The 27,642-nt window shown below is 38.4% G+C and overlaps 1 protein-coding gene across 2 annotated transcripts in view; it reads right to left on the bottom strand.

Moving 5' to 3' along the window:
* Nucleotides 1-640: 640 nt before the first annotated feature.
* LOC132773265 (rho GTPase-activating protein 39-like) overlaps nucleotides 641-27,642 on the bottom strand; it is an 87,864-nt gene continuing 60,862 nt past the window's right edge. For both annotated transcript variants that reach the window (XM_060772403.2, XM_060772404.2), the window contains exons 3-10: nucleotides 17,464-18,778; nucleotides 15,751-16,303; nucleotides 14,020-14,109; nucleotides 10,682-10,755; nucleotides 9,275-9,474; nucleotides 6,248-6,339; nucleotides 5,656-5,825; nucleotides 641-4,691 (exon numbers count right to left, since the gene is read on the bottom strand). In XM_060772403.2, coding sequence (XP_060628386.2) covers nucleotides 4,497-4,691; nucleotides 5,656-5,825; nucleotides 6,248-6,339; nucleotides 9,275-9,474; nucleotides 10,682-10,755; nucleotides 14,020-14,109; nucleotides 15,751-16,303; nucleotides 17,464-18,778 — 2,689 coding nt within the window. In that variant the 3' untranslated portion in view covers nucleotides 641-4,496. The remainder of the gene's footprint in view (nucleotides 4,692-5,655; nucleotides 5,826-6,247; nucleotides 6,340-9,274; nucleotides 9,475-10,681; nucleotides 10,756-14,019; nucleotides 14,110-15,750; nucleotides 16,304-17,463; nucleotides 18,779-27,642) is intronic.

Genomic DNA, 27,642 nt, shown 5'->3' with positions numbered 1-27,642 from the left:
ATATGAGAAGTCTGTCCAAGCAGCTATGATATGTTGCAAGAGATTCTGGCATACACGCCTGGAATGACATGAGGCTTCATGCAACCTCTTGATTTGCTTGTGCTGAAGAACCAGTTCTAATGAGGAAGAAAAAGGTGCTTTTCACATGCTAAAGAAACTTGATCCATTGCAGACAGAAACAGAGTGGTTTGAGTGTTAGTCTGGAATACTGGGATTCATATCCCTGCTCAGCAATGGAAACCTACATTCTCTCAGCAAATTGGGCCAAGAAAACCCTGTGACAGGGGCACATAATTCAGAAACGACATGAGGTCACATAACAATTGGAAAACCTGTTGAGGGTAAACAACAAACATTGCTTTCCATATGGTTATAAAAATAACAGCAATACTAACATTTTATTATAACTCCATATAACAACTGATCTTAAAATGGTCTGAATCATACTTTGGGCTCACGATGAAATGTTCCAATGATTGATCAACCACAACTATGCTTGGATCCTTTCAGTCAGCCTGGATTGGATAGGAAAAGACAGTTTTCCAAATATCGAAAGAGAAGTGTAGATCCGGCTGAGTCATGTGCATTCTGGCTTTGGCCTAGTCTAAAACTACATATAAATAACCACAGAAGACAATGATTAACCACAATATGTTTAATTATTCTTTAGCAACAATAAGGAACAGTATGTTTTGCAGATTCACATTTACAAAGAAATTGGCAAAAAGAAAAGAATATCCAGTGTAATTTTTAGCCTATCTTACAGCCTTTGAAAGAAAATAGAGCATTAATATAAAACAGTCCATCCATGTTTGTGTTATACCTAAGTGCCAGTGAGTTTTAATGATTAACCACCACTGTAGTTGGATGCAGTATATAAACCCGGGAAAGGTATATTCCCAGGGCACGTACTAAAACAAATTCAAAATGTCTACTTTTAGGGGTGGAAGGGTATATGACACCCTACGTATTACTCAAAATTTCTCATTTCAACAAGGAAATGCATAAACTGAAATAACTCTATCACTTAACCACAGAGATTTACCTAATTCCGTAGTCTGCTGTGTGAGCAAGACTAAGATACTAACATTATTTGTAGCTTTGTAAAAGAAGCAGACCCAATTTACTTTTGTTCTGGCAAATCTGAAAAAATCCTAAGAATAGTGTGTGTTTATAAACCAACATTTTAACATTCGGTCCGATTCATATTTAGTCAGAAGTCAGTCGCATTGAATTCAGTGATACTCCCAAATAAGTGTTATGGAATTCCAGTCCTAATCTTCTGGCACAACAGGTATAGTACCCATTTTAAATTTTATCTAAAGAGCACTGGACAAATTCTGACAGAGGAGCCTATCTGAATAGCACCCAACTCCTCGGAAATCTCAGGCTGATCTACTTCATTATATGTAGTTTTCCATAAGACTACCACACATTCTATATATGGTAAGAAATAGTTGAAAAAGCCATGTGATACTACACTGGACATGGCTGCAGAAATGCTAAGTCAAACCATCAGTGAAGTGGAGCAGCAAACTAATGAAAGTGTTATGCCACACCATCCATTTTCCAAAAATATGTTAAGGGGAGATGCATTTATTAACATAAAGTGTGATTTGATTTTCAGGAAATGGTCTTATTTAGATACTAGGAATTAATATTCCCAGATAATCAAGTTAAATTGTCTCAGTAAGATAAATCTCAAAAGACAACTGGAAAAGGCACACTATGAGGTAAAGAAAGAGCAGGGGCTTTGGCATTATCACACAGACCAAGTTAAAGGAGTTGTTTTTACAGCTGAACTGGCTCAAAAGTGGGAAACAGCAGTAACTTTTTATTCTATATAATAAGATGTAATAGTCTTGTAATAAGTGTCACAGTATCTGAGAATCAAAGGGAAACATGTATTCCTTCACTCACTCCTAACCTGTGGGTACTAATCAATCTCTAAGACTCATCACATTGTTACTGGCACAGGAAATGCCCAAAGCACTGATTTCACAAATTAACAGGCTTGACTGTTTCCAACAGATTTTTTCCCTTTACATTAAACCGGCCAGCCTCTTACGAAGGAGGTAAACTTTGTTCAGTCTTGTTAAAAAATCTGCACTCATTTCCAAAACGACGGGAGGAAAGGATACCAAAGACTCCTGTTTCAGAAGACCTCTTCAGAGACACCAAAACAAAGTAAGTCAGATGCATGAAAAGGATGGTGACTAAGTCCCACTGCCCTCCCATTTCTTGTCCTCTTTGGAAGACAGACTCCTATTTGTGGAGTGTGATCAAGAGCACAATGTTTCTACATCTTCACATGTGTAAGTTACTCTGCCTAACAATGCCTGAACAGGGCTAGCGAGTTGCCAATATTGTGAAAGGAGAAGGGAGAAGCAGGACTGAAACTATAGTAGTCCTTCCTTGATTAGAACAACATAGAGTCCAATTACTGTGGGGACAATAAGACTCCTGCATCAATGAGAATCCCAACATTTTAGGAAAAGGCAGAATTGAGTTACACAGGAATATCCCATTCTTGAGATGGCACATGAAATCCTCCACGTGTGGGTTTCTCTCATGTGCTACCAACTTTTCAAGTTCATTGTGACTTTCTTGGCCTCCTTTTCCCTTTCTATCTAGATATTTTAATTTAGGGTTTTCAGACCAGATGTATTGACTGGATATGACATGGGAAATTCCATAATCAGATCTTTCTATATTTTTTGAGGTTAGGGGGGGGAAATCAGGTGCTCGGGATGATGTTGGATTTATATCATGGCAATAGGAAAGGGTGTAGTTAACTCTATCTTCTTCATACAAGTTCTCCAATTTATATTGGGCACATGAAGCTTGTATTAGAGAGTGGGGGGAAAGACAGGTATAATATATGGATCTACTTGTTTTCCTCACTCCATCGCTAATGGCACCAGAAGGGCAATTAAATACCGGAAAATGATAAATAAAGGGTTAATCTCAGTGCTTTGGCCAAAAACCAAAGTTGCTGAACTCTTAACAGTTTGTTTTAACCCAAGTGGGAAGATACCAGAAGATCTGTATCATGTGAATAAGCCTGGGTGAGAAATGGGAGCACAGAAAACCATCTTGAGGGCAGCAGAGGTAGCTGCTCCTGCTTGGTTCCAATAGTTTCACAGCAACTTAATACTTGATTTTAGTCTATGTCGGAGAAAGGGGAAGGGAAGCAAGAGTCATCATGATTGCAGCCTACCATAAATGGCAATTTCCCGTCAGAGGGAATCCTAATCGTACAAACTATTTACATTGCTATGGCAGAAAGTCAACTTAGAAGGCCTCAAGGATCTCTGCAGTATGAGAAATCTAATCCAAGCACTGGGACAAAAAGTAGTTTGAAATTTAAACAGCCTCTTTCCAAGATACAATGGGTAACAGAAAGGAGAAGCAGCTTCACTGCTGAAACATTCTGCGGTATTCCAAACTCCAGCCCATGACTGTTTTTACTGTAAGATAGGGGTTTTCAAAATAGCACCCAGGGGCTTCATGTGACCCCTTCAAGGCTGTTTTTCTTTGCTCACACGTGTCATTATTTTGCTATGGTGAAAATGGGGGGCATTTTCACCATGCTTTTGGCCTGAGCTATTTTTTAACAGGACGTGAATAGGATGGGAGTGGATAAAATGTCTCTACAGGACATTTGGGGGCAAAAAATGTTGTGGCTATAGGAGCTGGAGTATTTTCTGGGGGCAGAAATATGGCGTCCTAGGCTTTAGCAGTTTGCTGACCCTGTTGTAAGAACATGTCACTGTACTTATGTCTCTAACACTGCATCCCACTTAGTTCTTTTAATGTGGACAGTGGTGAGAAACAACCCCAACATTAAAGAGATTCATCTAGTGTTTCATAAGCTGCGGCTGATCTGCTGCTAAGAAATGGAGTCCTGGGAATGGTGTCCAAAAGGACAGATGCCCTTTAAGGTGAAAAGTTACTAGTGAAGGATTAAGCCAATAAATGAAAATGTCAGAGCTGATTGTTCTGTTCTAAGGCCTGGCATAAACTATTGCAGCCTGAGAAGGCAATTCTTTCTGCTTTGGGAACAAAGCAGATGTAAAGCACCCAGTTTTTAGGAAGTGGAAGTAAAATTCCAATAATATAGATGTTCATTCTAATGAATGAGCATTTAATGTACAGAGGATTTCCCAGTGTAAAACGTAACAGGTTGACACATTTTGCTATGAAGCAGTTGCACCGACTGACATCCTTATTTGCCTAGGAAGCGGCTAGCAGAGGATTTCAAGAATGACTTCATACATAGTCTGGGATTTGGCTCCACAATGTTTCAAAAGTCCTTCCGATATGGGGCTTTTTCAGTCATCAACATCCTGGCTTGGGTTAAGAAATACCTATTAAAAGGAACAGAAACAATCCCAGGAGCCTAGAGGCTGTAAAGGGAGAGATCCAAGGCTCAAGGAAGGTATTATTGGCAAGAATTCCTTGCTTTCTTCACACTCCTGTTTGAAACCAAACCATCAGACCACTCCTTTGATAAAGTTGGTGTCCAAATGTACAATTAGCATACGTAGGAAAGACATTTCTTTGCGGGTATTTTCAAAAATAATTCTGGGGTCATCAGACTGGCATCGCAGACAGTTTGGAGCCATCACCATGGCTAAGTTGTTTACATCCATCTTGGTTTTGCCCACATTAATTGGCTGGGCAAAAATCTGTGAAATAAAGGTATGTAAAGCTCAAATGTAGCGGCAACAATAATAACACTGTAATAGAGATACAGCAATAGCATAGAAGATGTAGGGTGCATATACAATACATAATTAATACAGTCTAGCACCACTCAATGCTATGGAATCATGGGAGTTGTAGTTTTTCAAGAAGCACAACTACACTGACCATTTAAGGTGGGTGAGGTTGGCAGAGGAGGAAGCAATTTCAACCGTACATGAAAACTTAAAACCAGGATGGCCTGGGTGATGTCTATACACACCAGAGGCTGGCTCCAACCAGGATCTACAGTGTCTGTGGCTTCATGGTTGTGGAGGATTTGGGGTTGTTCTCCATCTTCCCCTCCCCAATGTGCATGTCTGATCCCCAGAACACCCACCTCTTAATCAATTTCACCATGTGATGCGGTTCCACCTAGTTTCGTCTAGGCGTGCTAATGCACATTACAAGCTCTATTTTGGAGTATCCCCTTAATTTTGGTTATCTTGGCTTAGAGACTTTAAATCATATTACTCTGTGAATTCTTGCTATTTGTCATTTAAACATTATGTTTTAGGTCTTTATCCTTCTCTGCCAAAGTGTATTGGTGCCTCACCAAACTACAAATCCCAGGACTCCCTAGCATTGAGCCATGGCAGTTAAAATTGTGTCAAACTGCTTTAATCCTACAATGTAGATGCACCTTTAGTTTAACTGCCCCTTAAAAGACTGACCTGCTTCTGCTGGAGCTAGTAATCTGTTCAATATCGAAAAGCAACTTTTGGGTGAAGATAATAGCTTTATTATGGCTATTTGTAAGAACTACAGGGAACACTAACTCTGTTATACATAAAGTCAATACAGACTGAAACTTCAAAATTATTTATACTGTGGAGCAGAAGATGGCACCTCAGAACAGAGCTACCATATGGGATAATTGTTTTGAAATGAAATTCTGACTGCATATACCTGCAAGAAGTGAATGAGGTAACACAAGACCAATCTGTTGAGATCTGGCAGGAGGTCCACTACTGCTACAGCAGCATCAGGGTTCTCATAGTTGCTGATACACTCTTTGTAGAATTGCTGTGGAATTACAGGCTCCTCCAGTTCCCGATACCACAACTTCAGCAAAGAAGCTTCAAGAACAAGAAGAAAAAACACACTTTTTAAAAAGGTATACCAGATGAACTCTCTAGCTTGGAGGATGTGTCTGCTGTTTGACAAGACATGTGGTAGTTACTGTTCCAAACTGGATCTTTCACAAAGAACGTAACATCATCCTAACTGACTCTGTTATTTCTCACAGGAAAGATACCATCATCTAATTTAATGAGAACTACAGCTTCAGACCTTTGAAAATTAAAGAACACAAATACTAAAGGGAAATGGGCAGCAGTTGTTCTTGGCTTCAGAAGCAAGTACTAAAAGTTCTGTAGAAGATGAAATGTGAGCAAAGAAACACAAGATATACAGATACATTAATCTAACAGCTCCATTCAAATTCTCAGGCTAAATGAATTGCAAAGCCTCTCAACATAGCTATGTAGCTGCTCCATACCTGGTATATTGGGATCACTCAAATTATTAGGAATCTTCCACTGATCCACCTGTAGTTTTAGAAGATTGACTTCATCTATGTCACCAGGAATTCTGTAAGAAGACACAAACAGCCAGAAATAAAATCCAGTAGTGAAAGCCCTGAATCACATCGTTCCAGAAACGAGGTACTAGTATAGATGAGGCTACATATATTCATTGGAGCACTTCTGACAGGCAGACACATACTGGCTTGATAAGAATACCACAGTTGGTGAGAAACAAATGAACCTGATAACAAAAAATTGCAGCTAGGAGCAATTCTATTCAGGATTCTACCCAGCATCCTTGTTTCATGACATTCTGGTTCCGCTTCCCCTGGACTTTCTCTTTTGTCCCAAATTTTGTTTTAACCCTTTCAATAGTCAGTCAATATACCATGGTAACTAAGCACATGGAACTCTCCATAGCCTCTCTGTGCTTCCTCTTATTCCCCCCTCCCAATCTTTACCATAATTGTGCAAATTAAAACAACCCCCATATTTTGCTGGCTCTTCCCTTTTGTACATCAGTGACATTGTTTTGATCACATAAAGATCAACACCAAGAATGCATTTATCAAAATAAGACACACTAGTATAATCAAAATGTTGGTGTGTGTGTGCGCGCACACACACGTATGTATTTTTCTGGGAGTGTTGGCAATAGCAGAGAGAAGTACAACCACAAAGTAATTCATTTTCTGTAACTATGATACTGATTTCTAGGCAGTTATTAATCAGAATCTGAATCAGAATAATGTAAGTGATCCTTTTTTCTTCGGATATGTTTGTAGCATTGCCACTGGTAGCCAATGGGCCCTGTAACTCCTGACACTTTTTTTGCAGTGCTATTTGCATTTGTCACTTTTTTCCAGATTTGGTTCCTTGCTCTGCATCTTAGGGACAGAATACAAACAAAAAACAAAACAACACATTCCTGATTTATTACTATTGCTCCTTGCTTTCTCAAACAAGAAGCCTAGAGCTATATCTATTTAGTGGAAGAAAAGGGAATGGGAGGAGTAGCTTCAGGAAACATCTATGTGTTTCCCACAATTTATCTTTCCCATCATAGCTACCTCCAGAGAAGATAGCAATAAATTGGATACTCATTGGTAGGGTTATAATACTGGAAAAGAAGGAGAGGCAAAACTGCTGATGAGTTTATAGCTTATAGCCCTTCCCATTTGAACATGCACTTGTTTAGACTAGTAGTTGTAGCGTCCTCTGATTTGGCTAGAAAGCAAAGAAAATCAATAGTCAATGGGAAGGGAAATTGAGAGACAGTTCATTTGCAACAGAGCTTCTCCCTAGATTGACCTGTTAACCAATGACTTCCAATCGATCATAGTTTTTTTTCACTCCACTGGGGTTAAGCTGGGCTTTGTGAAACTGTTTGAACTTTACAGAAAATGTCTATGGCAACTTCTCTGCTAATGCATATTTTCAACAAGTTGACCAGAGCTAACATGTCTAACATGAGGGCTAACAAATTGAAATTGGATCCAGACAGGACAGAGGTCCTCCTAGTCAGTCAAAAGGCCGAACAGGGCATAGGGTTACAGCCTGTGTTGGATGGGTTTACACTCCCCCTGAAGACGCAGGTTCGCAGCTTGGGAGCGATCCTGGATTCATCGCTGAGCCTGGAACCCCAGGTTTCGGCAGTGGCCAGTAGAGCTTTTGCACAGTTAAAGCTTGTGCGCCAGCTGCGCCCGTATCTTGGGAAGTCTGATCTGGAAACAATGGTCCACGCTCTTATTACATCCCGAATAGATTACTGCAGTGCACTCTACGTGGGGCTGCCTTTGAACACTGTTCAGAAACTTCAACTAGTTCAACGGACTGCAGACAAATTACTAACTGGAGTGACATACAGGGAGCACACCACCCCCTTGTTTTGTCAGCTCCACTGGCTGCCGATCCACTTCTGAACTCAATTCAAAGTGCTGGTTTTGACATATAGAGCCCTATGGTTCTGGCCCAGCTTACTCATCCAAATGCATCTCCCACTACATCCCACCTTGCAGTTTAAGATCATCTGGGGAGACCCTGCTCTCACTCCCGCCAGCGTTGCATATACGTTTGACGAGAGACAGGGCCTTCTTGGCTGTAGCCTCCCGCCTGTGGAACTTGATTCAACAGGAGGGATGATCGGCTTCATCCCTCCTGTCCTTTAGAACGAAATTGAAGTCATGGTTCTGGGACCAGGCTTTTGGATAGCAGACATAAATAACGCTTTGGATATAGAATTTGACTGGAATGGTGATACGGCGGTTAATACTGTTTTTATTGTTTTAATTAATGTTCTATTTATTGTTTTAATTGTTGTTATATTGCTTTGTTATATTTAATGGTATCAAATTGTGCCAAATGTAAACCATCCTGAGTCCCCCTTCGGAGGCTGAGAAGGACGGGGTAGAAATGCTGGAAATAAATAAATAAATAATCAATAAAAAAGGGTAAAATTTTGGTGAGGTAACAATTTTCACAAGCAATGTTTGCATTTCTGTAAATTTAAAGGGCCAGTGCTTTGAATGATAAAAGGCTCTTGCCATGCTCTACTATAGAACATCCTATCAAGATGGGAGTGTAAGTATTAAGCTAGAGGTGAAAACTTAAATGGACGCAATTGGCGCATTATGTTTTCATGGCTGGAGTTAAAATGGTCGCTGTTCACCTTTCACCCTTTCAGAAACAATGGCTCATCTTTGGGTTGTATCTGAAACAGATAATAACCACTCTTGTAACAGTGGGCAGTCTTGATCTTGCTGCTTCCATTTCAATCTGCCCTGATGCAAATGTATAAGCAGTAACATAAACTACTTAGAAGTAAATGTTGAGAAGTACAAACTGTCACAAATTCGTTTGCTGCAGTGGAGATATTGCTTCAAAGCATACAATTCTATGTGGATTTGAAGGAACAAATCTTGTGTGGCCAAATACATGCTAGATTTCACATCAATAGCATCAATAAGAAATAATCAATGTAGCTTCTTAGCTAAGCTCACCTGAATATTCCTTCAGTCTGTTCTCCGCCCAGTTCTAGAACTTGCTGAGATAGCTGTGTCTGTACCCAAGGCAGCTTGTGATCTGGAAACATGTCCTGCTGCCGTAGCATGATTTCTTCCAGAGAGCTGCCGAACAGTGAAGGTGTAACAATAGCATTCTTGGCATGTATTATCTCCTCTATTGTAGGCTTTCGGAGGCCCTGTACACAAAACAAACAATAAAGTTTAACTGGCAATTAGTGGACACTGCATAAGAACCATCAATCACAGGGAGTGCTCCCAGCACCATCTTCTACAGAAGTGATTAGTTTGAGCTCCAACTTTCTAGTTAGCTGAATCAGTTTAACCTTCATCTCTTTGAATTTTTCATTCAATCTTAAGTAAGAATCCAATAATTAAAGACAATCATAGAATCAGAGAGTTGGAAGAGACCTCATGTGCCATCCAGTCCAACCCCCTACCAAGAAGCAGGAAAATCACATTCAAAGCATATTCAAGGTTACATGCCAAGACTTGAAGAGGTTCAGGGATACACTGAACTCAAGGCTCTTTACAATCAAACATGTGGAGACAAGCACTAAAACTGCATTTGGACATCACAGTAAGTCATCCTTATGGCATTATCAAAGGGAGGAGAGGTTTGGAATCTTTCAGTTGAGGTTTGGATTAAATACAATTTCTTATTTTATTTGAACTAGCAAATTCTGTTTAATATTTACTATTATATGTTTGAAAGAGGTGGACATGTTATCACTCCTAGAATAAGTGCTTCATGTGTACAGATTGCAAGACTAGGTAAAGGTTTTTCCTTGGCATTAAGTCTAGTCGTGTCCAACTCTGTGGAGTGGTGCTTAGCTCCTTTCCTAAGCCAAGGAGCCAGCATTGTCCGTTGACACCTCCAAGATCATGCAGCCAGCATGACTGCATGGAACGCCATTACCTTCTCACCAGAGCGGTAGCTATTGATCTACTCACATTTGCATGTTTTCAAACTGCTAGGTTGGCAAAAGCTGGGGCTAACAGTGGGAGCTCACCCCGCCCCCCAAAATCAAACCGCCGACCTTTCAGTCAGCAAGTCCTGCAGCTCAGTGGTTTAATCCGCTGTGCCCAATTACAAGACTGGCATATCTTAATTCTGAATATTGGAACAGTTTCTCATCTATCTCTTATAGGACTACTCAAGACAGATTAACATTTTAAGGACTCATGCCTTTTAAAAAGACAAATAGAAGATTTCAAATAATTCATTTCCAGTTTACCACAGATTTTGAATGAATGTATGCATCTATCCAGACAATCTTTCTTATACCTATCAGAATAACAGCAACAAATAAAGAACCCTAAGGTAATAAGGATAAAGGAAGAGTTCACTTAAACAACTAGACACGAATATCATGACTGACTCACCTTTTTGCCTCCAGTGACTGCAACCTTTTGCAGTTTCCGGTAACAGTATCTGGCATAAGTGCTGATCGGCAAGCCTAGCAGACAGAAATGAATAAATGTAAACAGCCTCAGAGTGGCACTGGAAATTTTCAGAGAGGAGAACATGGTTGCAGTACACACATTTCTGAAGATTCTCTATAACTGACCCTCAAACTTCCCTACTTAGGAAAATAAATGTTAAGCAGAGTCTGTTACTGTTTTACTGTGCAAGTAACTCATCCTTATAGTAAATCTTGCATTTCTTTATAAAACACCACTTTTGTCAGCATAGCACTCAAAGTATTTTTCTATAACAACAATAAAATATTTTGCAGTGATAGAAGGTGCATTTTCCTTGCTTACAAACATTACTATCTATCCCAAAAAACTGTATCATTATCTATATTTCTTTTGTTGTTGTTTTCAATGCAAAACCAAATTAGAAGCCCTGATCTGTTTGAGAAAGACAACTTTTCCCACTGTGATTTCCATTCTGTGACACATTTCTTTTAATATTTGTATGGAGAGGTAGTTGTTTTTAAATTTTATGGTCGCTTTCTTTATCACAAATTTCTCTGGTTTAAAAGATAAACAAAAAAGCCATGAACAGAGAACAGTCTCTGCCCTACATTATGCAGAACTTTAATATAATACCAGCTTCTGCTGTGATTTCTACAAATAATGGTGACCCATTGATTTCCTTAGATAATTGTTCCTTAGTGGAATAACTTTCAACATTGTACTTCTGCAATAGCATATAAGCATTCTCCAGCCGGAATGCCCCATATTACTAATTGAATTTTACTGCCTGAGGCAATATGGCTCAAGAGTTTATTTCACTGATGGGATTAAGAACAGGAAACACTTTTAAAAACCTAATGCTTTGCTACTGAAAATACTTTCTCTTTCGGTTGTTATAAGTTTTTTCGGGCTATATGGCCATGTTCTAGAGGCATTCTCTCCTGACATTTCGCCTGCATCTATGGCAAGCATCCTCAGATAGATGCAGGCAAAATGTCAGGAGAGAATGCCTCTAGAACATGGCCATATAGCCCGAAAAAACTTACAACAACCCAGTGATTCCGGCCATGAAAGCCTTCGACAATACATATTTTCTATTTGCTGATACACCATATATAGGTTGTGTGTCTGACAAATGTGAAGCACAGTTGATGGAGAATGACATGCCAGCATCACTGAAAAGGCCATGGTGTGATTAGTATCTCAGGACATGAACATCTTACTTTGGAAATATGGATTCAACTAATTGTTGTAGTATCATATCAACTGATTCTTATTAATGCATTTTTATTCCATGCTGGAAATCAAAGGCCAGCCTCCTAAATCATTTATTTTCCAGTTGAAATCCAATTCATTCCAGCATGACTTTTGTTGACATAGTGCTTTCTTGATGGCATTAAGGAAACATCAACAATTTTTTCAATTAGATTGGGAATTCCATGTTACAAGAACTTTCTGTTCTTCTGCACTTCCAGAAACAGGGTTATTGTACAAAAGCCAGAGTGAAAAAGACTGAAGTAGACTGGGTATTATGAAAAACAAGGCAGCCAAGTTCTGGGGGACACAAAATTATTTCAAGATGGTAACAATAAGAAGAACTGGGCAGTGTTCCAAATGGATTCCCCCTAAATGACAAAATGGCAAATGCAAGTGTAAAATAGAAATTGGGCTACATGTGAGTCTTAAAGCCATTTTTGGGGACTCCTAGCCTCCATGCACAATTTCTAAAAAAATCAAAATGCTTCTCATAGGAGAAGGGGATATTTCATCATTTCCCCCCTGTTTTAGGTCCAGGAGATGCATCTTTTTAAAAGCAGGAAATACACTGGAAGTCACTTAGGTGATATGAGTATGCAGTGAAAAGGGTGCGTAGGTATCACAAGAACTGAAAATACGAACGCCAATTATAAAGTTATATATAAATCAGTTGTGCAACCATGGGCTTCATCTCAAAAAGGGTGTTGTAGAGAGGTCAATGACAGAGAAATGGACTAGCAAAAAGAATAGAGAATTGGAGAAACTTGCCTATGAATAAACGACCTCTGAATCTGGTAAAATGGCAAGAGGAGAAGAGAGAAACATGGCAGAAATGTATAGAATATGTATGATATGGATAAAGAAGAGAGAGAAAATTCTTATTCTGTTGATAATCCTAGAATCTGGTAGTATCAGAACTAGTAATGTAGATTTAAAGGCAGAGATTTAAGATAAACAGAAGAAAACAGAGGTAAATGGAGGAACTCTCAACCCTAAGATGTGATGACTGCCTACACAGATGGTTTTAAAAGAGGGTTTAGCACATACATGGAGAATAACGGTTATGTATTAGTGTCTACCAGTCACAATAACTACATACTACTTCTAGGATTAAAGGTATCATACTTCAAAACATCAGCTGCTGGAAGACAATATTGTGATAGGCCCTTTTCCTTCACTTCCTGTCTGTGGGAATTCTGGGTGGCAGCTGTAGGAATAAACTGCTGGACTTTATTATATTTTTCCTACCATTGAGGAAGTCACTAGGACATTCTGACTTGTGATGTTTTTTGGGGTTACTTCCATCAGAAGTCTTTTTTAAAAAACCAAGAGAGACAAACAGAAGCAGGAGCAAGTCAGTCTATATACGTACAACAATATTATTATACTCAGTGCCCAGATAACATACTGAAACGCAAAGCCACCTAAAATAAAGCAAGAAATGACTTCTATAGATTCTTTAAATTCTTAAACATTATTTGAATATAATTCAACTAATTTAAAAGAAAATGAAGAGTCCAGTGCGAAAAGATGCTCATTTAGAGTTAGGTAAGGTGGAAAAGTAACAGTTTGTTTGATTTTACTTCTTCTTAGTTGTTTTGGAATTAGTATCACCTACAGATTTAATTCAGACTGCTCAAGCTCCAAAAGGAGGGGAAAGCAGCTCTCTACTCTAAACACAGAGGAGAAATAAAACATATGACCCAATTAGTTCTTCTGCTGGACTTCCATGTGGTTAAGAGCCAATGATTAACTAATGCCACCAGGATGAAGGGATACAGATTGTTTCAACGAGGCTGCAACTGCATACATATTTATTTGGAAATATGTTCAACTGAAATAAATCAGACCTTAAACAAATTTTACCAGCAGCAATTTTGCATTTCTCTCCATTCCTGAAATGTTGGTGTTTGCAGAAGCCCTGGATTTGATTTTTCTACAATAAAACACATACAACTATACCTGAAATTGACAGTATACACAGACATATGTAACTGTGTCTCCTCATCATTAGCCCTCCTCATAATCCAGGGTGTTTTTACCTTCGTCCTCTGTGTTTTGCTTCCTCTTTTTCCTGGATTTTGAGTTCTTTTTGTTTTTCAGATCCAGAAGCTCCTTAATGCGGTGTGCAACTGAAAATCCAAAGCATCATTGAGTGATGGCAAAAACATAAATCCACCTTTACATGGTGAGACATGGCAGAACAAGGGCCTGTGTTTACTGAATTTACTCATCACAATGTTTGTGCCACACTTTTTTTTTGCTCTTTTGTTAGAAATCATCAAGCTCGGAAACATGGGGTTGAGGAGCAAGCTGAATACTAAATCAATTAAATTGAAATAAGTTTCAAAATAAGTTTCAACATTTTTTCATATACCATTTCTTTTACTAAACCTCAGTTGGCAAATTTAGAACTCCCAGCCTTTAATATTTTTGAAGATGATGGCTCAAGTCAGATAAATGGAGAGAATCACAAGCCATGTTAAAGAATGATAGCCAAAACAGCTTCATTACTAGTCTAGGATGTGGATAGTAGATGGAAAAGCACACAGATGAGTTGTATTTGTCAAGGTGTCCTTCAGCTACAGAGAGATGTTGTGAATCTTGGTGTGAATTCATTTTATATGTAGTTCACAACAAAATTGACTTATTCCCACACTTTCAAAAGTATATCTCTTTATGTAAAGATATCTAGGAATGAATTTCTTTGTGTTCTTTATCATCTTATAAATTCAAATAATTGGTTAATTATATATTGAAGTAAACTCCTTAATGTCAGGGAGCATGTTGATTTCCCCCTTCCCATAATCCAATAGGCCTGGCTTCTTCACCTGGTGGCCCTCCAGATGTTTGGGCCCCAAACTCCTTAACCAGCTTGTTCAATGGTCAGGAATTCTGGGAGCTGAAGTAGAAAACACCTGGAGAGCTGCAGGTTGAAGACCTATAGGCCATCAATCTATTCAAGTGGGCTATGAAACCCTAGAAAGGTTTTCAAGTTACATAATGGACTGTTGGTGACAGAAGAAGGGAAATAGAAGAACCCGCAGGGCTAGCATACTTTTACTAGGATAACACTTAATTTAATCCTTTGGTTCCTATAAGCTCACTCTATGAAGATAAAAAAGAATCTACTTTTCTAAATAGTTGACAAAGCATCCTAATTAATTCTATCCTTTCTAAAACAATTTATTTTCCTCAGAATACAGAATGCGTTCAGAACACACGGTACATGGTGAGAGGGGAAAAGGACCCATTACACTTTCTACAGTATTTTACTTGGAGAAAAGAGATTTTTCAGCTTTTCAACAATATAACATCAACTTCTCAAATGTATATTCAGGAAACAGAGCAACATAAAAGCAAATCTAGCAATGTTGTCACAGTTATGCGCTAGCTGTAATCTAGAAAGAAAGAGAAGTGATAGAAATAATTTATACTTATTGCCATGATCCTTAGAATCCTTATTATTAGTATCTTAGGAGGAATCTGCATATTTCTACTTGTTACTAAAAATATAAAGCTTTTTATTCATTTAATTTAACTGGACCTCTGCTACTTAGTCCGCCACTTGAACTAAGGTACTTTTATTATCTTAACCTTGGGCTATTAATGTCAATCTGCAGTACCAAATATATCAAATTATTAATAACATATATTACTTTTTTGCCTATGCTTTCTTGCAGACTGAGGTGAATGAAAGCAGAGCTTGAACAGAATCGATATTTCATTTATATCTGCTGTTGCATTTCCTCCTTGCTGGGGAAGGAACTTACTGTTTTCATCGTTGACCTGGCTGAGGTGACGATAGATGTAACCTTCCAGATAAGACTGGAACTTAGGCGATGGTGAGAAAAAGGCCAGACTGATGGCCATGAGTTCCCAGCCCCATGCTAGGCCGCGATAACACATATTGTCTGTTGTTTGTCTGATTAGCTGGATATATAGCTCATCCCGTAAGCCTTGAATGGTCCAGCACTTGGTGATGGTGATCAAAGCCACATGTTCTCGGTCCATCCGGGCTTGCCGATCCCCCATGTAGATCTGTACCAGTTTAAACATTTCACAAGCTTCTTTTTTGATAGTATGGTTGCTGGTGATGAGCATTGGCTTTTTGATGGAGCCGCCATTCCAAGAGAGCATGTTGGCGATGGAGAGCCTTCGGCGAAATATACCCTGAGTGTGCATATTTAAGTTTTTGGAAGCCCAGTCAGCCATGCTACTTTGAGAAATGGGCTTCCTTATGGTGTGGAAGGGAAATTGGTAGCCCATGTTTGTAGAAGGCTGGTCATTGTTTTCTTGCTGGGAATCAGACTCCATTGTGCCAGACTGCAATGGAGAACAGATAGAATATTACAGGGAAAGAAATCATCTTGGCTGTTCACTTTTCACATGCAGAATAGCTAACAACCAATCCCTCCTCAAGGGAGAGTAAAACCATTACAGAAAGCTTTGTTTATTTCAGGCTTAGAAAGTCTAATCTCTTAAGTAAAATATTGTTAATCTAAACAATGCATTTAATTCCCACTTCCACACTTCTGGTTTCACCCTCTGCAAAATTCAACCCAAATCTACCCTACTTATTTCTAACAGGTTCTCAGAAGCTCCAACCTTTCCTCCAAAAGGGTTCTTCTTGAGTATTCATCATGGTACTGAACAGTGACTTGAGAATTCTACATAAGCATATTAATGATAATTATATTTCTTCTGCTTTGCTTATGTGGAGCTATAGTCTCTGTGCAAAGCTAAAAATGGCAAATGACTTTAATCTACAGCCAATATGGAAAGTCAACTAGCTAAGAAAGTACTTTCCATCTTGCTTTCTGTAACATAACATGCATCCATGTTTATTTCATTTATTGGTGGGGGGTGAGCAAGAATGGAAATCTATCTTTCTGGTGTAAAAACACCACTGAAAACTTGAAACCTTAAAACACAAGAGGTTGGAGACAGGATAGAAACCCAGAACGAAAGCACAATTTGGAAGCAGCCGACAATGGTGGCTCAACATAAGGAGAACAAAGAAGTAGTGGGAATATTTCAATTCTATAAAGAATTCAGTATGTTCCACTGAGTATCATTGCCCACCAATTTCTCTCCAGCCCAATGACATTCTAATGCCCAGAGAGGTGGCTCTTTCAGTAATCTAGAAAGATGTCAGATCTACTCCCAGCTTCATGAATTTATACAATAAGCACTCTTTTCTAAATAATGCTAACAGAGTCACAGTGACCTCTTGATTAACTAAGATCTTTTTCATTCAGTTCCCACCGCCACCACCACCACAACCATCCAATCATTGTTCAGTGACACTGGAACAACTCAACCAACTTAGTTACTTACTTAGGTGATCCCCTGTAGCCCATAAGTAAGTAAGTTAGTTCTGTGATATTGGAACAACTCAACCAACAACTTCCAGGGGTTTCATCCATCTCAATAAACATTGAACATCTTTCTATCCAATCAGTCTAATTATGATAAAAATATACCTGGGGTGATGTTTGTGTTCTGTCTGATGAAGACAGGTTTGTCTGACTTGCCTTGTTCTTTTCTAAAGAATCTATTTTTTCATAAGTTCTCTTTTGCCTCACAGTATCTTGCTGTACAGTTGGGTCATTTGAGGCACTTGCCCTACTGTCCATTCTAGGCCTGTATAAGGACCTGTTACTAGAAGTCACATCATCTCTTGAACTCCTGCTGTTACACTTTTTCAAGCGTTCTGATTGAAACTTAATTTTATTGACCTCTGGCAAACTAGCATTTTCCAGCATTTCTGCATCTAAGCTGCCTTTACTCCCTCTGCAAGCGGCAGACCTATTCACCACAGCCCGCATCTCTGCAATTAGCTTATCGTTCAGAGCACTGAGTTCACTGCTACTGCCTACAGAGCCGGGCCTTCCCTGGCCTGGAGCTTGCCGTCTCCCTTTTCTCTTTCTCAGGCTTGGAGAAGGTCCTGTCGAGTAGCCTGAATCTTGCTGACTTATAACTGTAGGATATTCTTGCGCTTGAAGACTGTTTTGCCGACAGTGGTGAGCCTCCATATTTTTGAGAACATTTGCTTCTAAGACTTTCCAAGACTGCTTGAAGCTGTCTCTGGAAATAAGCTGCCCTAGCTGTGGTTTAGCAATGCCTTCAATGTGCATCACTGGAGAGTGAGTGTTCTTGGATGTTTGATCAATGTTGACCATATGTTTAATATATTCTCTTCCAACAGGGCTGTATTCTGTTGCAGATGGGCTTCTCACATGTTTTTTCCCAGCTTGGTGTTGCTGCATACTTGGATGCTGTAATAATTTAACTGGTTGGGGCTTCTTTTTCAAGCTATTGCTTGGTGACATTTGTGGTGTTATCCCATTCACATTTGCACTTCCAGTGTCCATATCTACAGGAGGTTCATCATAAATCGGGGAGTCAATTGATGGCTCATCATATATTGGTGCTGGCGAAGCATACTTTGGAGATGCAGGCTGTGGTGTTCGTGTCTGACTCCCTGAAGGAGGCTGAGAAGGGAGTCCATTAGTTAACACTAGGCAAAAACCACCATTCTCCGTCTTCTTAATTTGCATGGACTGCTTTGTTTCAACTGGAGCTGCAGGTTTTGGAGCCAACGAGCTTGGTGTTACAGACTGAGGTTGGGCATATACAACTGGTTTTGGCTGCAGAGATTTCTGACTGCTGGTTTCTGCATTGCTTTGCATTTGAAGTAAATTGCTTGAAGAAGAATTCACTTGTCTCAGACTGTTGACTTTGACCAGCATGGCTGCCTTAGTGCCTGGTAAAGGCTGCCACCGAGTAGGAGTATCTCTGCAAAAAATTAAAACACAATGCTTAGAATAATAAAACAAAAACACTACACTGGATTCATATATAAAATTTATATCTGAATTCCTAAGTGTTGTATGTCTATATCTTGCCTTTTAGCGACAGTGGTGCTCAAGATGGTTAATACATTGGAAAATAACTTTCTAATTTGCCCACCAAGTTATACATCTGGTAGGTTTCTTTTAGTAGTATCATGTAATTTATTATATTCCCCAATTAACACAGGATGAAAAATATCATTTAGTAAAATAGGTCATTGGAATTCACTAGAATGGGCACCTTCTCTCTTTCTCAGATTCAGTGAAACAGGAACATCTGCTTGATTCAGAAAGAGGAGGGTTAGGAATGGAAGAAATACATTACATAACTGTTGTTAGGCAAGTGAGCAAGAGAACGATCTTCCTGGAGATCAGGTCAAGAGCTCAAGAAACAACAAATGTAAAAAATGTACAAGAAAGAGGAAAGTGAGTCTTGGAAGGGGGGAGAACTTGATTTGTCTTGAGACCAGGGCTATTTGGCAGCCAGAATCCTTCAAAACAGAAGGGCCTTTAGACTTGAAAGGCATGTTTCCCTTGAATCCCATGGAATCTTGGGAACTGGAACGGGTGCATTGGTTTTTTTTTTTTTTAAACTCCTTCTCTATTGATTGTATCCTGGACTGGTTTTCATTCATAAAGCTCTCTCAATTGGGAGACAGTTTGGGAGCAATTAACAACCCATTGTATTTCCATCTCCACATAATTATCCAACTGCCACACTGTAGCAAGTCTTTTTTTTTGCCTTCTGTTGTTACAATGACCAATCTTATTTCCATTTGTCTTCTCCCTCTTTTAGAAATCACACCTCTCTTGCTCATTTAGTTAATTTACTGTATTTAGTAGTTGCCTTATAAACATAAACACACCCAATAATAAATATATCCTGGTTTAAAACTATTTAGGCTTTTCCTATGTTTATGTCAGGATTATTACAGTCGCGAGTGGAAAATAACCAATCATAATAACAACAGGAAAATGCAGGTGTCAGGACATTTGTCTCCTATCAGAAATACAACGTAAAGAAATACAATGTAAAGGTGAGTTTTGGCAAACCCCTCCTCAGCACAGGTGTGATTCTATAAAGCACCAAAGTACCAAGTTCTGAAATTCGGAGCACTAAGTATGTTTTACTGCCCTATTTTCCAGTGGTCAGTAAAGAAAACAAAAACAGATTTTTGCCATCCATAGATAACTGGGCGTGATGTGGGCGAAGAGATGATGACAATGATTTTGGTCACTTTTTTCAAAGAAAAAAAAACTTGGTTGCTGTGAGTTTTCCGGGCTATATAGCCTACAGCCCAAAAAAATTCACAGCAATCCAGGGATTCTGGCCATGAAAGCCTTTGACAACACACACACACACACACACACACACACACACACAAAATCTACTTGTAAAGGTGAGTTTTGGCAAACCCCTCCTCAGCACATGCTCCCCTAATGAACAAAAAACACAGGTGTTCAACACCTGCGTCCTTCCCTGTGTACATAGTAACAGTTATCTATTTTATTTCTATACATCTTTGGTAGGGACTACAATAAAAGACAGGTAATTCAGCTTGGCAAAGGTGAGTCATTGGAGAAAGTCAAATTGCTGGCAATAAACTATTTTGTCTTTCAGACCAACAAATCAGAAACAAAGAAAATTATTTCACAAATCTCATGTCATTGTGGTGGGTTTGAGAGCAGGGAGGAAGGGAAAGTGAAATATTGATTTCATTCTGGACAACTGCTGTACATTTGTCCAAAGAAGAATACCTAGCAATAACTAGATGTAAACTTTCTCTTCAAAGCTGCCAAATATGTTTGAACCTAATATGAATTATAATATCCCTAAACTGTTTTCTATCTTTAGTATAAGTATTCTCTCAAGAAGGCACAAAAAACTACATCTCTATATTATGACAGTATGCATATAAAATAGAAGACAAATAAAAACCACAACCTAAGGTACATTATATAGATAAAATGAAGGCAATAAGATTAGACTTGTTAGTATGTTAGATAATAAAGCTTGAAGTCAAAATGATGGCAGCATCAAATGTAAATATTTGATCACATATATACCACTAAGGAGTTCAATTGAGTTCTGTATCTTGGGAGATCATGAAATCATCATTTTTAAAAACAATGACCCATCAACAGCCCAGGGAGAATCTCAAACTTTCCAAAACCACCAATAAAACAAATAAGCTCTGCAGCCTTTAGGACAAATTCCTAAAATGTTATCTCTCCAAAACATTCTAAAGAGAACTACGTCTGTCTCGATGGTCAGGGAATTCCATTGGTCTGTTGAAAGCAGGAAATTGGAAAATTAGGTGGAGGAGGAGCTGAATAGTCTGAAACCTATACCGAGGTCCACATTTGCTCGGTAAACAATATTACCCGACTAAGCAATTATGTCAGAAAGGATTCATTCTAATCAGATATGCACACTAGCAAATAGGATAGTTAAATAAGAATTAATCTAAACATCACTGGAATACACGTCAGCATCAAAGTAGCATAAGGATTTCCAGGCAAACAGCATCTGCAAATTCTTTAATGAAGTGCTTGCACAACAGAATTATCCAGAAACAAAACTCTCATGTCAAAGCGGCAGAGGATTGAAGGAAGGACTTCAATATGCAGTTTTTATCTTCTGAAACATTAGTAGTAACGATGATGCAGAAGAGTTAATTTGATTGCTCCTAATAAGTATTTTTAGCTTTGTCAGTTATGAGCGGAAGCATTTTTATTTCAAAACAAAGGAATATAGGGAAACATACAATGCTGCATCCTGCTCACAAAAGGATACAACTGTGTTCAGGACAATCACAATATCCTTAATGGAAACTGGCATGGCAGTTTGAGTTTGGTCAGGAAAAGCCTATGGAGATGTAAGAAGCACTGTTTCCAACACAAAGCTTTTTATTACTCAAAACTGTAATTGCCACAGCTCCAAATGGCTGAAAAATACAAAGCTACTCTGGAACAATTCCTCTTAACTTGATATGTCATTCCCTCCTTTCCTAATAAATCTTAAAAAGTACATAATCTAAAAAAGTGGGGACAAAGGAATGGACTTACGTATTCCGAACCTTCAACTGATGAATTTTCTTTAAATCACAACTCTTTGACTTGACTACTAATGCAATAATGTTAGAATTTTGAAAATTTGGGAGTATAAATCACAGAATCCTCAAGCAACCTGACCAGTGGCCATGGTGACTGGATAGTTCTGGGAACTGAAGTCAAAAATAACTTTTACACACTGTGATTATTGTCCTCTGAAAGTTGGTCTGAAGATGAAAGATAGTGCTTAAGAATATCACGTATATTCATCTGAGATCCATAAAAGAATGGTAGAATAAAATATAGGACTTATTAAAAAAACCACATATTTCAGATGCATCCAGTCCACAATCTCTCCAATGAACAATTCACATAAAGTTTTGCATTTCAAATGTAGTTTATATAATATGTTATACAAACTGTTTTTGAGTAGTGCAGTCTTTGGATGCTGTTCAGACAGAGGGTTCCCAAAGCTCAAAAAGAACACACTGTTCAGCTATTTTGACTTTTTTTCAAACACAAACAGAAAAACAAAAGAGGGAAAGCAATTGCAACAAATGGGAGGATGACAAATTGAAGATAATACAGCCAACCTCCTGCAAATGTTTATGAATGAAGTACTGTGACAGCAAAGTAAAATTCTTGTCTGGAAGATAAATTGACTGATCTGATTCAAGTTCCGTTCATTTAGAAATCTTGAAATTAATGGTACTCAAGCCACACTTTAACTCATATAACATATAAGCTCTCACTGAGCCCAACCAAATTACTCATACAACATGTTATACGTGTATTTTAAAAGATATGGGGGAGATACACTATAGGCATGAAAGGTTGCTCAACACCTAAATGCTCCAAACATGGTTTCATACGTTTGAATAAATGGTCTGGATTTCATTTGCATTTGGGACACTCACAGTGGTCACCATCCCGAATTTAGTATTAACTCTTTGTATATTGTGTGCAAGTCTGAACCAAGAAAGAATAGAACTTAGAAAGCCCCAGGGAGATGGATTCCATTTCCACAAGTTAAGCTGGACCTTTCTCTTCCCCACATGCTCCTCTGAAGTCACACAATTCACTTCGTTCTGCTGAACAGATATTCTAGCCCTCAGAAAGGCATTTTCAGGGTTCTTCTGGAAAACTGTGTGAAAACACAATACTCTGCAGGAAAACACATCACTCTGCAATGTCAAAGCACAGTAGCTTTCTAACAAAACAAGATGGACTTTTAAAGAAATCACACAAGTGTGCATGTGTCAAGACTAAACTGTAGGAAATCAGTATGTCTAATTGAAAGCTGTTGCCTTGCTATTTTAAGCACCACTTTCTTCCTCCCTCTGTGAAAGCTGCTCTTTGAACATCTCATCCACCTGCCATGTTGTTGAAACTTGAGAACTCTAAATGTAATAAACTGATAGGTTAGAACAGATGCATCCCAATACCACCAGAGGAAAAGCAAGCCTGCCAACTTGGGCAATTCTATTACATCTTACCAGCTTTCAGTTAGAAAAATAGCTGCATAGGTGCCAACTCTACACATGTTTGTCAAAACTGCAAAAGGGCTTGTGTTTTTCACCATTATTAGACAGGTGTTCCATTGGTTTTGTATAGTTGTCTTTGTTCATATCAGAAGATAATTTTAAAAACCTCATAGGCAGCTGTTCATACAGGATTCAGTGAACTTTGCAAGCTATGACCTCATAGTATTTTGTCTGCACTTCTGTCTCAATGTGCTTTATCAACATTTTGTGTAGTTATTCCTATTTATTTTCCTTTAACTACATAAGTTTAGTATTCTCAGACCCACTGCTATAGACAGAAGAATGAACAGAAAGGGTCTGACCAATGACGCCAAATTTTACCATAGTTCAGATAAGATTTGTTAATGACAGATACTCAGTGAGTGGGAAAGCAAGAACTGCCATATAGCTTTTAAGACTGGATCAAGAAACAAGGTCAGGAAAAGCCTATGAAGATGCATAAAGTTGGCACTCCTGCATACAGAACTTCTCTTTTAAAAAGTATTTTTTTAAAAAGGAATATCATTAATCCAGCTAGCAAATATTTATTCTGTCATCCTGAAATATCTTCGCAGAAAGAGATCACTCTGGAAATAACAACTTGGTATATTTAGATTTTTTAAAAGAGATTATATGCCTAACACTGGGAGAAAATATTGTTTCTTGTCTTTTGGTCAATGATACTATGGATAGTTTTCTTTTCCTGTGAACAACCAACAGAAACAGGCAACTTCACTCAAACTTTGAGTCACAAGGAACTATGTCCCCTTAGTTTCAAGAACAGAGTTGTCTATACAATACTGATCAGAAGACAATGACTGGAGCTCTTGTCTTGTTTTGCAGTGTTGAATCTTCAAATGGGTTGCAATTAAAATAAATCCCTTGTGTCGATACACTTTGGAAACAATCAATGTTGGTGAAAACGCCCCAGAAGAGACCACTTAAGACTCAGCCTGGGAATAGGATTAAGAGGCTACTATTTATAAGACAAGAAGGTAAAATATTATCCATTTTTATTCTGGTAGAGCCCCAATGCTTCTGTATTACTGTTAAATTGCGGGACTTACCAGCTTTCCGCAGGGCATGTAAGACATACCTGTTTTGACAGGCTTTTAATGTTTGATATTGTTGTTTTTAAATTGTTTTAAATTTCTTTTAAATTTTGTTAGATTTTAGCTATTCTTGTAAGCCGCTCCGAGCCCCAGGGGAGTGGCGACATATAAGTTTAAATAATAAATAAATAATAAATAAATAAATTTCATCTGTTACTTATTATCTAATCTATTGTCCTTAAAAATGCAGATGTGCCAAGGATAAAAAGCCTGGCAATCTTATAAGCACATTGGCGTATGATATTAACAAATGAAATTTGTCAAAAAAGACTCAAGGCCCGAATTAGATGTAAACTTGTTATTTTTTTACTTGTACAGTCAATGCTACCCAGCAATCAAATTATGCACCTCTACAACATCTCACATAGAAGACAGTGCCCTAAGCAAGGTTTAGCAGACCTGCAGGAGCCAATAATTAAAATGATTGTGAGTAGATTACAATGCCTCTTCCTCTTGCAGGGTGCTCATTCAGATTTAAAAACATGTTATGTCAAAGAAAAAAAAAACAAGGACCCATTCAGTCCTTCATTACAATCACTATACAGAAATAATGCCATCTTTCACCACCAGGGATGTTAAAATAACTTCACATGTCCCATGGGTTGCTCTTTTGAACTTAATCACTAGATAGGTCATGCCCAAAAAATAAATTGCTCCTGACTCTTTCATTATGTCAACATATAAGCCTGTAAGTTAACTTCCAGATAGAGGGGTAAAAAACATGCCAACTGTGCTCATAGCTTCTGGCAGTACCTTACACATAATTTTTACAAGCAGATGAAAGGCAGGAAACTGTTCCTGGAATGCCTAAATTCACTATAAAGTGGGAGATTTCAGAAATCTCTTCCTCTGGTTGGTTAGCTGAAAGTCAAAGCACACACTAGAAATCTGAGTGCCCACCTGCAAATTGTGTATATTATAAGTATTCAGTTTAAAATTGTGATAACAGAAGGAATTGTTACTTATCTGTAACCGTGTTCCTTCGAGTGGTCATCTGTGAAATCCGCATATCGGGTAGCTATTGCCATATGTGCCATTTTACAGAGACAACGATGAAGAAGGAATGGTTGCTTACTTGTAAACTTTAAGTGGTCATCTGTGAAATCCGCACACATGGCAATAACAACCATATGTGGGGTTTCAGAGACCATGATGAAGAAAAAGGAAAGACAGAAGTTATTTTTTTAAAATCAGAAATACTGTTTTGACTGGATTGTCCTGAGGACAAAAAATGCAGAAAAATGCCTAGACAGGACCAAGTGGTGTGCTACTTCTTACAAAATACCTCACATCAGTTGGCAAAGAATGTAAAAGAAACAAAGCTAAAGTGTGGACTAATTAAATGAGAATCCATTTATTGTATCCTTAGTAAGTTGTTGATATGCTCAAGGATATGACTTTCAGCACTTCTCTGCATGCCTCTAGAGAAATAGTCCAACAAAGCTTATCCAAGAGAACGAAAGAAAGAATCAGGCTGACAGCTGCAGTCTGAAAAAAGGATTTTGTTGTTCTAAGTTACAGCCAAAAGCTGGGAGCTCTGCTTTAAGGAATGTCATCTCAGTTTTCAGAGTGTTATAGCTATGTTAATCAAACTAAATAGGGAGCAGAAGAAATGAAGGAGACAAGGTAAGTATTAAAAACGAATCAGTGATAGCACACAACAGTCTTGTCATAGCTACCAAGACATTTTTAAAAAAAATCATGACAGATGCTACATTTGTGCACCTAATTTCTGTACCCTTTTTATGGTAAACAATAAACATATCTTTATGAAGTTTGGCTCTAATTATAATCCTTTACATAAGAACATGTAAAGAGCACAAATTACCTATCTACAAAATGAGAATTTAAGACTGTAATCTTATACACATTTATCTGGGAGTAAATATCATTAAATAAAGTGAGGGTTACTTTTGGTAAGCACCCATAAATTTGGACAGCAAAGCTCTTATATCCATGGTAATCTCAAGAAAAATATTAGAAAATTAGATCTTCATTTATATTGTGCCACATTTCCCAAACTAAAAAAAACAAAACACAAATCTGATGAAAGTGTGTTCAATCTATATGTATAAAAATGCTCTGTTCGTTTTGAGTGACATCATAACTCTAAATCCTCTGGACAAATTGCCACCAAATTTGGCCACAAGACACCTACTAACCCAAGGAGTGACCATCACTCAAAAAACTTGATTTTGTCATTTGGGAGTTGTAGTTGCTGGGATTTATAGTTAACCTACAATAAAAGAACATTCTGAATTCCACCAATGATGGAATTGAACCAAACTTGGCACACAGGACTCCTCTGACCAACAGAAAACACTAGAAGGATGGGCATTGACCTTGAGTTTTGGAGTTGTAGTTAACTTACATCCAGAGAGCACTGTGGACTCAAACAATGAATGATCAAGACCAAACTTGGCACAAATACTCCATATACCCAAATATGAACGCAGATGGAGTTTGGGGCGGGGGGGGGGGGGAGAGAATAGACCTTGACATTTGGGAGTTGTAGTTACCGGGATTTATAGTTCACCTACAATCAAAGAACATTCTGAACCCCACTAACAACAGAATTGGGTCGAACTTCCCACACAGAACCCCAATGACCAACAGAAAATACTGTGTTTTCTTATGGTCTTTGGCGACCCTTCTGACACCCCTTGCAACCCCCCAGTGGTCTTGACCCCCAGATTGAGAAGTGTTGCCTTAAGGCCATCTAGTCCAATTCTCTTTACCAGGGCAAGAAAACATAATCAAAGCCCCCCTGACAAAGAACCATTCAGCCACAGATAAGAGATAGATATGATTCACACACATACACACATATGTATATGACAGATATGTTGTCATAGATTTGAAAGGAAGCCTATAGAAGGACAATTATATGTTGTATGTTCCAGAGTAGGCAAACCAGACAATCTCTACATCAACACTGACAAAGAAACAACAAGAAATACTGTTTACCCACAAGCATAAAGAAATTACATATATTAGAAACCAACACTTTCTCATTACTTTATTTTCCAGATCACCAGACTGGGCCACAGCAACATGTGGCAGGGGACGGCTAGTGTTTTATAACTGCATGTTTTAATTTTGTAATTTTGTCTTTCACA

Source organism: Anolis sagrei, chromosome 4 (assembly GCF_037176765.1).
Source record: "Anolis sagrei isolate rAnoSag1 chromosome 4, rAnoSag1.mat, whole genome shotgun sequence".
NCBI classification, from domain to species: Eukaryota; Metazoa; Chordata; class Lepidosauria; order Squamata; family Dactyloidae; genus Anolis; species Anolis sagrei.
Note: the sequence above shows the minus strand (reverse complement) of the source record. Positions and strands in the feature narration are given on the sequence as shown.